General features: G+C 42.2%; 1 protein-coding gene across 9 annotated transcripts in view; it reads right to left on the bottom strand.

Moving 5' to 3' along the window:
• The window catches only part of nrxn3b (neurexin 3b), a 313,614-nt gene that overhangs the window by 211,158 nt on the left and 90,487 nt on the right, over positions 1–11,969 (bottom strand). For 8 of the 9 annotated variants that reach the window (XM_016562578.1, XM_016562579.1, XM_016562584.1 and 5 more), the window contains 2 exons: positions 10,025–10,048; positions 8,611–8,772 (listed from right to left, as the gene is read on the bottom strand). In XM_016562578.1, the coding sequence (XP_016418064.1) occupies positions 8,611–8,772; positions 10,025–10,048 (186 nt within the window). The remainder of the gene's footprint in view (positions 1–8,610; positions 8,773–10,024; positions 10,049–11,969) is intronic. The other variant, XM_016562581.1, reaches the window with a different exon arrangement.

The raw sequence follows: 11,969 nt of genomic DNA, 5'->3' as shown, positions 1-11,969 counted from the left end.
GCAATGGAGTCTATGTGAGTGTCCCACTTCAGATCCTGAGAGATGATGGTGCCCAGGAATCTGAATGACTCTACTGCAGCCACAGTGCTGTCCATGATGATGAGTGGGGGGAGAAGTCCATGATCATCTCCACAGTTTTGAGCGTGTTAAGCTCCAGGTTGTTAAAACTGCACCAGACAGCCAGCTCTTTAACCTGTCTGTAAGCAGACCCGTCTGCTTCCTTGATGAGGCTGATGACTGTAGTGTCATCCGCAAACTTCAGGAGTTTGAAAAAGGGATCCTTTGAAATGCAATCATTTGTGTAGAGGAAGAAGAGCAGTGGGGAGAGAACACAAGCCTGAGGGACACCAGTGCTGACCGTGATAGTTCTGGATGTGAGTTTGCCCACCCTCACTAGCTGCTGCCTGTCTATCAGGAAGCTGGTGATCCACTGACAGATGGAGGTGGGCACAGAGAGCTGTGTGAGTTTGTCAGGCATGGTGGTATTGAAGGCCGAACTGAAGTCCACAAATAGGATCCTTACGTAATTCCCAGTTCCCTTTCAGACGGTCACTACGAGTCACGTCGTGATCGATGAATTGGGATCTCGCTTAGAGAGAACAATCCACTTCGAGTGTAAACTAAACGAGCCAATGCATATTGGCATGCGAAGATTGCATCCAGCTGCTGCTGATCACTGCGCGAGTATAATTAGGCAGCAGGTACAACGCATACTCAGCTTTTTGCTTCAAAGCCAAGCGATCACATCGTTTTGCTCCTGACTACTCTACTAAGAGAAGAAGACTGAACGAGTTCAGCGCGCTTTTTGGCGCTCTGATGTTGTTGGTACGGCGCTTCAGCGGTGATGGTTTCCCATGTCGAGTGGGTTGCACACATCAGGCTGCAGTTTGTGTTGCAGGCGGCTATCTCCCCTGTGCGCTTCAGCACGCTAAAATAGCTTTTTCTCTAAAAGAGCATTCACGGGTGCGTCTTTTTAAAGACGACGTTGCGTCTGGCAAACTCGACGTTACGTCTTTGTAAAGGCGACGTTGCATCTTGCTACAGACAATGTATCACCCGTGCATTTCCGGATGCGGTCGTTACCTGGCGTCGGGTGATGGTCACGATCACTGCCTCACATGTCTGGGCATTAAGCACGCTGAGGTGGCGTTCATGGATGATTCATGTTCTCATTGTGGGAAGATGACCATCTCGGAGCTGTGGGCCAAGCTTACTTTAAAAGGGGTGGAGCTCCGTTGCCTCTGCCTCGATCTAGTTCTCGTCATGGTGCCAGTCAGGCGGGGGCTACTTCAGGCAGTAGCACAGGCGGTCTGAGGGTAACAGTGATGGAAATCCCTCCAGCGAAACCAACCCTCGGGGGACCATTGCCCCTCTTGCACTCCGCAACCAGTTGACCTGCCAAAGGAACGTGTTGGGCCCTCTACAAGGAGCGTACCAGCAGTATCCTTCGGCGCTCCTCCCAACAATCGGATGTTGATCGCTGCATCGGAGGGTGAGCCGGAGCTTATGTGTAGCAATGTAGTGACTGTAGCAATGCCTGAATCGGATCCGGGAATGACGGCTATACTTTCCCGGGCCGCCGTGAGGGTAGGGCTCGAGTGGAGACCTCCACCATGTCCCAAGACCTCAAGGTTGGATGATTGGTTCTTCAGGGTGGCCTGCGCTGGTTCTCAGCGCCCCGCCCTGGTGCCATTCTTCCCGGAGGTGCATGAGGGGCTTACCAGGTCATGGAAGGCACCTTTTTCTGCCGGAAACCAACCTGCTAACTCCTCCCTCACCACTCTTGATGGTGGTGCAGCTAGGGGGTATACGGGGGTCCGCCCGGTGGAGCGGTCGGTTGCGATGCAGTTGTGTCCTAATACACAACACAGGGCAAACTGTGCCTCTTTCAGGTCAACTGGGAAAAGAGCAAACTCTCCTCGAAGCAGAGGATCTCTTTTCTCAATATGGAATTGGATTTAGTCGAACAAACAGCACGCCTCACGCAGGGACGTGCTCAGTCGGTGTTGAACTGCCTGAATATGTTCAAGAGCAGGATGGCGGTCCCACTGGAACAGTTTCAGAGGCTCCTGCGGCATATGGCAGCTGCAGCGGCAGTCACGCCACTGGGGCTGCTTCATATGAGACCGCTTCAACACTGACTCCATGGCCGAGTACCGAGGTTGGTGTGGCTATGCAACACTCACTGGGTCCACGGTTCACCCCGTGGTCAGACCTTGCGTTTCTCCGGGCATGAGTGCCCCTAGAACAGGTCCCAGGCATGCTGTGGTTTACACAGATGCCTCCACCACCAGCTGGGCGGCCACGTACAACAGGCACACAGTGTCGGGGGTTTGGACGGGCCCCCAACTGCACTGGCACATCAACTGCCTAGAGTTGTTAGCAGTACGCCTTACCTTGAACCGTCTCAGAGGGCGCTTACGAGGCAGGCACGTGCTGGTCCGCACGGACAACACTGCGACCATTGCGTACATCAACTGACAAGGTGGTCTACCCTCCTGTTGCATGTCGCAACTCGCCCGCCACCTCCTCCCCTTGAGTCAGAAGCATCTGAGGTTGCTTTGTGCCATTCACATTACGGGCCTGCACAACTGTGTTGTGCTCAGGTAGACCTGTTTGCCTCTCCAGAGATCTCTCACTGCTAGTTGTTTACTCCCTGACCGAGGGAACACTCAATACAGACACACTGGCACGCAGCTGGCCGCGGGGCCTGCGCAAGTATGCGTTTCCCCCAGTGAGCCTTCTCGCACAGACGCTGTGCAAGGTGGAGAGGAGCAGGTCCTGCTTGTGGCGCCTTACTGGCCCACGCGGACCTGGTTCCCGGAACTAATGCTCCTCATGACAGCCCCTCCCTGGCAGATTCCTCTGAGGAAGGATCAACTGACTCAGAGACGGGGCACCCTGTGGCACCCGTGTCCAGACCTCACGTCATGTCTGGTCCCTGGACGGGACACGGAGCTTCTAGGTGACCTACCCCAGAGGTAGTTGACACCATCACTTCGGTGAGAGCACAGTCTAAGACACGCTTACGCCTTGAAGTGGAACCTGTTCGTCGAGCGGTGTTCTTCTCTCCGAGAAGACCCCCAAAGATGCCCGATCAGAGTCGTGCTGTCCTTTTTGCAACAGGGGTTGGAATGAAGGCTGTCTCCCTCCACCCTTAAAGTCTATGTCGCTGCGATTGCTACCTACCACGTCGCCCGCGCAAGGGAAGTCGGTAGGGAAGCATGACCTGGTCATCAGGTTCCTTAGGGGGGCAAGAAGGTTAAATCCTCCCCGGCTCCCCTCTATACCCTCTAGTCTCTAGTGCTCAGAGCACTACAGCAGGGCCCATTTGAGCCTTTGCAGTCAGTTGAGCTGAAGTTTCTATCAATGAAGACTCTGCTCCTGCTTGCACTGGCCTCCATCAAGAGGGTAGGGGACCTGCACGCATTTTCGGTCGATGAATCTTGCCTAGAGTTTGGGCTGGCTAACTCCAGGTAATCCTGAGGCCCCGGCCCGGCTATGTGCCCAAGGTTCCCACTACTCCCTTCAGGGATCAGGTGGTGAGCCTGCAAGCGCTGCCCCCGGAAGAGGAAGACCCAGCCCTAGCTTTGCTTTAAACATCACAGCCTACCTGAGAATTGTTGCTGACCATGTTCATTCCTTTATGACCACTGTGTATCCATCTTGTGATGGCTACTTCCAACAGGATAACACGCAGTGTCTTGTTTTCTTGTTTTCTGAACATGACAATGAGTTCACTATGACAAATTTGCAGCAACTGTGTGATGCTATTATGTAAATATGGACCAAAATATCTGAGGAATGTTTCCAGCACCACGTTTAATCTGTCACAATGAATTTAGGCAGTTCTGAAAGCAAAAGGGGGGGTCCAACATGGTACTATGAAGGTGTACTTAATAAAGTGGCCAGTGAGTGTATTTAATCATTGAAGAAATCATCAATGTATGTATCATCAACAACAAACCTGTGTGTACCTGCCACAAGTCTAAGAACTTCCAATGAACAAGTATGTAGCTCTTACCAGACCAGTTATTGAACCAAATTACCGGTTCAAAATGAATGAATCAAGTCTACAGGCAGAGTTAAAAGTCAGCTTTTCAGTCGCGTTCAACTAAAAAAGAACCAAATGAGCCGGTTCTAACTGTTGAAGCTATCTGAGGATTACAGATGAGTCTGACAAGTGAGCAGTTGACATTACAGGAAAAATGCTTATCAAGAGAAAGAGATTTAAGGGTTTGTAAGACTAGTTATTCTTTTCATATACATTAGCATAGAATATATATCCGCATTTATGCATCAATGTCTGCATCAACAGCTAAATATGACAGATGAAAAACTTTAATATGGGAAACTTATTCAAGATGCAGACCACTTTTCTGTCATATAAGCTATTCAACAAGCACAATCACAGAATACAACTGTGACCACAAACACCATTAATTTAAGTAAATGAAAAGTAATATTCAGCAATATGCATTCAGTGAGGTTTGCTCTCACATATCTAAGCTTATATAAGCTGATATCAGTATTACGCTATTGCTTATTATCCTACCTTGATCATAACAAAAATAACCATGGAAGCTAAACAAATAAGATCGGATACTACAGTCAAGATGTTTAATACAGCTCCAAATCTTACAGTAAATCACCATCTTTTGGGGGGTGGGGGGAATGGGGTCATGTATGACATTAAGCCAGAAAGTTCAGACCCTTCAACACTGTTGTCATGAAACGGAGTGTAAATGAGAGACGATCCCTATCTCAGAGGACGTTTTGCTACACTCGCCCTGACTTTAACTGAAATAAAGTGCCTGCCCTTTTTAGTACTCCTTGGGTAATTCTAATTCGGCAAGTCTTTCATCACTGTTGGCACAGGCTGTGTCTTAGAATGTGGCAGGGACAGGCACATGAGCATCCACTGCTATGCGACTGATATTAATAGCCGGACTGGGGGATAGAGAGAGAGCAGAGGAGAAACCAGTGGCAGATTAAACAGCAGAGACAAGGTGACCTTTCATTATGATGGGTATTATAGACCACCCGTGTGTGTCGGGTACTGCAAGCCACGAGTGTGTGTTTGCATGTGTCTGTGCATGCGTATGTGCATGTCTATGTGCTGGCAACTCCTAATGGAATCTGCTTCTGAAGGTGGTAAACTTCCTGAAAGAAGCCATGAATGTCACTTTAGCTGAGGCAGGATGTTTACTGCATGAAACAGCTATTTGGCTCCAGTGGGTTACACAGTCTATGTTCCATAATTACATCTAATGATGGAGCCAACAGCAAAATTTCGTAAATGAAAACAGCCACTGGGAACTGTAGCAACAAAAAAACACTCCATATTATATACATACTGTCGATAAGTCTATATACAATATAAAACAAAGGTATAAAGCATGGATATCCAAATATTTTGGTTATGTAAATGAGGTTGTTTGGTTTAGGACTGATTGAATGATTAGGGTTACTGTTATTTGTTTGTATGCTTACATTATTTTTGTTTGTATATTGATATAGTGATTATTGATATATTGTTTATTTTGTTTGACAGTTGGATTGTGTGTATGAGTGAGCTGGTATTGATGTGTTGGTTATGTGTATAGTATAACTTTAAGGCGGATGTTTTGTTTTTAGGAATTAGTGTGAATGGTACATGTATTTTAGAGTATGTAAGTATTATGTATTGATTAATTCTTTATATTTTTAGGGTGACAATTTTACCATCAGTCCAGGGACTGCAGATGCAAAATAGCCTTCTGGCTAATTCTGGCACATTGTGCATTTATGTATTGTTGATGTGCATTGTCCCTGTCAAATAAACATGAAATAAATAAATAAAATAAATAAACTAATGAGAAACAGGTGCACAACCATAATGCAGATCATAAAAAAGGCACACTGTTGCTTCCAAAAACTAATTTAAATTTTGATTTAATGAGCTCACCAAAGTATAACAAATGTGATGTTCTAAACTACATTTAGATCTGCATTTCAGCAGATTCAAGATGATACTTAGAAATCAAATATTTTGTAAAGGCTTTTAATTATTTAAAAGCATTGCACTGAATATACATTACAAACGTTCCTTTAGAAATCAATGGATTTTTATTTTTATTTTATTATTTTATTTTTACAATTTCAGTGAAAATAAGCTTACTTGTAGTCTAAAATAAAATAAACTTGCTTGTAGTTGACAAAAATCAATTTTACAGTTAAGTTTGAGAGTCTGTTGGCTAGAATACATTACACAACCTTTACCTAGTTTTTTGCCCCAATATGTAGTCTTGGAAAAGTGGGCGCTAGTTGCTGAAAGTGAGAGCAAGCCTGTAGATTTTTTAGGAGTTGACAGGTTTCACAGAAAACCTCGTAGTGTATGATGGGCACAGCTTCTTTTTTGCTTCAGACTATGATTCCATCCAGATATTTTCAGCTGATTTTAAGACACATATAGTGATGTATGACATGCCTTAGTTAGCTGACTTAAGGCCCCAATATACTTAAAGCTAGAGTGACGTAATTTAGAACAAAATCAAGCCATTGCATCTCACAGTGTGAGCACTATCTTTACACTTTTCTGCCAATTTAACAGTTTGAAATAGTCTAAAAAAAATATTTAAAAACATGTTTCTAGATTCCTGAACTCTATTGTGTGCCTGAACCATGGGAAGTAAGTAACAACAGCCGGGATCATGTGCATACATGGACCACTCATCCTATATCAAATTCATGTTCAATTTTTATTTAAAATAGAACAGTTGACTTCACACCCACTGTCTTCACTCACTTATATTGAAAATCACTGTGCAAAACAGGCTTATTTTTATTCATAATCATTACAGCTTTGTGTGAATAAATATGTATGTGGCCACGGAAATGTATTTCATATACATATTTATGTAATGCCTCTCAGCTCTTTATTATTTATTTTCTGCAATAAACCACTTGCATGACCTGGTCATCTGAGCACATACATATGCATCTCCATATTGTTCCTAATGATACTGTAGCTCCTCATCAATTCAACCTTACAAGTCAACAAATCTGGCAAAACATATTACACCATTGTCAATAAAACGCATTTTCTATGATTTGGACTTAATCTATTAAAATCAACTAACCCAACTAAAGTCATGTTTATGCATTTTAAAAATGTGACCCTGGACCCTGGATTGTATTTGTAGCAATAGCCAACAATACATTGTATGGGTCAAAATTATTGATTTTTCTTTTATGCCAAAAATCATTAGGATATTAAGTAAAGATCATGTTCCATGACAATATTTTGTACATTTCCTACTGTAAATATATCAAAACTTAATTTTTGATTAGTAATATGCATTGATAAGAACTTAATTTTCACAACTTTAAATGCGATTTAGATTCGATTTTTTTTGCACCTTCAGATTCCAGATATTCAAATAGTTGTATCTCAACCAAATATTGTCCTATCCTAACAAACCATACATCAATTAAAAGCTTATTTATTTATTTATTTATTTATTAATTAAATGTATTTAAAAATTGACCCTTATGACTGGTTTTGTGGTCCAGGGTCACAAATGAAAAGGATACAGTGGTCCCAAAATGTATTCAGACACCTAAGCCACATTTTAAATATATATTAATGTTTTTCAATAACCTAAATATCAAACTAAGTGGCATTTATTTTAAAGAAAGATAGCACAGGAACACTTTTCAAGCTAACAATCTCAAAAAAAACTCTTGTTAGGTTTCAAAACAATTTTATAAAATGATAAATATACTGTTCACAATTCGGACAACTTGACGGAAACTGACATCTATTACAGTTTTTATCAACTGCTTACACACCAAATCTTTACTTGTCACACAATTTCTGAAACCTGACCACACACCAAATCTGCAAAACCATACACTAATTCTCTGCCTCAATTCATAAAACATTTTCAAAACACAACAAACAATTCTCTATGTAACACAAAAAAAATCTAACAGGAATTAATATTATGGCAAAGGTGTTTGCAAATGTTTGCTTTTGAGATGTGTTTGTGATATTTTGAATGCAGTGCTTCATTTTGCAAGAGATGTGAGGAATTTGGCATTTTGTGTGTGCAATTCTTGGATTTGTGTGTAAGGTTTAAAAAAAAAAAAAAGAGGCAAATGTTGAAAATGTGTGTAAGCAGTTGAAAAAAAACTGTAATAGTTTTAGTTAACAATAACAACCCTGTTTACATCTTGATTTTAAGTGTATTCCGAAATTCTTGGATTTGGTTGTAAGGTTTAAAAAAAAAAAAAAGAGGCAAATGTTGAAAATGTGTGTAAGCAGTTGAAAAAAAAACACAATGCGACCAGTTGCTTAAAAGCAAATGCATAATTGACTACAAAAGTGAAGCTAGTTCTGGTAAAGCAAAATTTGCGTGCAGATGCCATGTTTGATATTATTTTTCTTATCTGTGTATGAAATTCATAAATGTTTAAGCATGTCTTAAGTGTACAAATACTTTTTGGGACCTCTGTATCTTATAAAGGCATTAACATCCCGACAGGCTTTTTATGATGTCATTTACACAGTGTGCATGTGTGCGTTCGTGTGTGCATGCACGATTATGCACATCTTATAGGACCCACCTCTTTTAGGCAGCCCATGAAATTATTGCTGACGGGAGATCCAGGCAGGTCGGCAGTGCTTGGGCTTCCCCCCACATAGAAGAAATCATCTGAGCCCAGCATAGTGTAGTCCTCCTGAGTGTATCCTGTGGTGGTCAATATACCATCCACTGATATAGTCACCTGTTAAATGATGACAATATAGAAAGACAACAAATTAGTAACTCATTTAAAAATGCGCTTTTAACCTGAGCGATAACCTTATTTTATTGTTTATTATGGTTTATCTTGTTCAGATTTGCCCGTATTTCGGGTCGCTTACTGCTAACACTCTGGACCATTGGTCTGGATAAGATTTATTGGTGATAGTTTAGTACAGGTTCACAGGACAGGTAAAGAAAATATTGCTGATGAATATTTTCTTCATCTTTGATGGGTTAAGAAAATGAATTCTTATCTGGTTTGGAATATTACTAATTGGGGTTAGTAAATGTTAAAACCAAGGACAAATTATTTGTACTTGTTTTAGTTTTGGGGGATACGCTACTTTGTCACACGCTCACTCATACACATAAACAGAAGTTCAGACACATACTTGAACATGCATGCATTAAAGGAAGGCATTAACCACTGTCAAAAAATCAAATGATTCTTTTTTCAAAAGGTCATACTGAATAAACATGAGAAGGATTGATGATTCATTGGTTCAATGAAAAGGGGAGGAGCAAAGCCACAACAGCCAATCAGCAAGCACCCATTCAAAAAAAAAAAAAAAAAAAAGAAGCAGGAAGGCCATGCAACAAGACACACGGCACAGAAATCACATGCGGTAGACACACACAAGTGATTTGGGTGGAAGCGGAGTGATAAATTGAATGTAGTGTTAGTCACAGTGATATATGAGGCTGAATGAGATGGTGGAGATGTGGACATGCTATGAGCGGTGTGGAGGTATCAACTGCCAGAGTTCCCAGAGTTCTTAGGTTTCTCTTGTGTGTTTGTTTATTTTCGGGAGGCTCTGCAAGGTGGAAATTTCCCCTGTGGACATTCTTGGAAATCCTCTGTCAGTTATTGCCGACAGTCCTCGCAAAAAATGTGGAGGCTTGGTGTGGGGAGAAAAAACACTTTACTAGTTACTGTGAGAGTCCCAGTGAGGATGTGAATCTCTACGTAACGTTAACGTGAGGACGTAAAAGCCAGCCTGATAAACAAAAAACCAGTAAGAAACAAAACTGTAAAAGAAGGGAAGGAAGTTTGAGAGGGGGGTAAAGGGGGGAAATGTGAAAAGTCCTGGTAATACAAACCCATTTCCTCATTTTTTGAAAAGAGTGTCTAGAATGAAACTCAAAGAAAAAGAAAGAAAGGAAGAGGGACACACGGCAAACCAAAAAAGGACAATAAGAATGATATCTACCAGACAATGTAGTTTGTTTACCATAGCGTGTCCAATGCCTGAGTGCTTTCAGGAAGAAGGGGGAAGAAAGGAAATCAAAACAATAGTGAACAGAACGGTTTAATAAATGGACGAAATTAAAAGAGAAAGAAATTAATGATGAAGATTCAGGGTGTTAGTACATTAGTTTGGTTAGAAACAGGTTAGTAATAAAAATGATCCCATGAATGAATAGTGTTAGTCCCAAAAACTGTTTCTTCCCAAGATGTAAGAAACAGGAAGGGAAAGACAGATTAAATAGGAAGAGTACAGTATAATGAGAGCATTTTACAGTGGGGACATGTGGCCAATGGTTGGATCACGCTGGTTGACTATTTGACTAGTCGTCCAACAACAGACTAATTAGTGATTGTTAAAGATTGTTGACTAGTTTTTGATTTTAAGGGTATGTGTTTTACTTAGAATGCTGATTGTGTGCTGTCCTTAGCCTGCTATACGTTTTATATGATAAAAGCCTCTCAGACAAGTTGTGTCTTTAAATTCATCATCTTAAAAGCACCACTCTACACCTTTAGTCTTGCATGCAATTGCATCATGTAGTTTGTGACCATTACACCATGATTGTCAAGTTAAAAATGCGTCTCGAAACTAGCTAGTCAATTTTGAAAATTGTGTTTTATTGCTGCTTGCTATTCATTCCAGTAAAATTGTAACATAAATAAATCGGAACAACATCACTAGCTGACGTAGAGATATCAAAACAGAGGTATCAAGATATCAGCTTATCAAATTAGATTTGTAGCAAGTTTAAGTTCTCAAAGTGATCAGGAAGAATGACTGCTCCTTCAAAAACACAGCAACTCGGTATGCTTTTGAAATTGTTTAAAATACATTTCTAATCATAATGTTATTGTTTCTATTTCATTTTCTACTTATGAAAATACTTTTGTGAAATAGGTAGGTACATTAGTAGTTTTTAATTCATTCAATCAATTCATTTTTTTTAGTAGTCATAGGAAAGAATATGCAAATTCCGCCATAGAGCACTTAAAATAAATAAAATAAAAAGCATTTAAAGAGCCTTAAAATGATTTATTTTTGAATAAGGTAATAATACCCGCAAATAAAAGTACTTGGTAATAGTAATTATAATGTTCCCCTTCAGGAACTCGAGCTGCGTCGAGATTTGCTTTGGGAACGCCCCTGCGTGACCGCGTTCTGAAGCACGTGTCAAATCAGCCCAATGGAGCAGCGAGACATCACGAGCGGGGTGACGTAAGCACCAGAAAGTATAAAAGCGCATCCGGCAGAGCGCAAACCAGCTTCTGCTCTTCAGTAGCGCTGAGCGTGTATGTGTCTGTCTATTTACTGTTGTCTGTCAGCACAATCATTAAAAACATATCATGAAAAAGTCTATGAAGTCTATGGCGAGCGAACGGCATTACAAACGCTGTGTTCCTCTCTGCCCACGATATCTGGCGGCGGGGAATACACACGATTTGTGTGTTGTTTGTTTGGGAGCGGAGCCTGCACGGTCAGCTCTCGAGGGAGCTGATTGTCATGACTGTGAAATGCTCTCGCTGCGCACGCTCCGCTCTCGCCTGACCGTGTTTGATGAGAGCGGCCAGGCTCGCGATCCCGCTGTTGCCGAGGCACAGCGCAAACTGTTGTCATGGGGATCGCAAGTGGATTTAGCAGAGGGATCCGAGACGGGCTCGTCCTTTTCTCGGTCCTCACCCGCTAGATCCGCGGCTCTCTCTCAGGGTTCGGAAGCCCGCGCTGCGGTTTCTTCCCCCCGGAGAGGGAGCCAGACACTTCATCTATCTTCCTCCGAGGAGGTGGATGTGATGAGTGTCGAGACAGAGGAGACTGTGGACGCGCCACCGCAGTCCCTCGTGTATGAGGAGCTCGTGGAGGTTGTGACTCGTGCTGTAGCGAAATTAAATATCGATTGGCCAGCCGAGAAACAGGACGCTCGTCCTAAAAG

This window comes from Sinocyclocheilus rhinocerous, unplaced genomic scaffold (assembly GCF_001515625.1).
Source record: "Sinocyclocheilus rhinocerous isolate Xijiao unplaced genomic scaffold, SAMN03320098_v1.1 scaffold769, whole genome shotgun sequence".
Classification (NCBI taxonomy): Eukaryota; Metazoa; Chordata; class Actinopteri; order Cypriniformes; family Cyprinidae; genus Sinocyclocheilus; species Sinocyclocheilus rhinocerous.
This window is presented reverse-complemented; position numbering and strand designations above follow the sequence as displayed.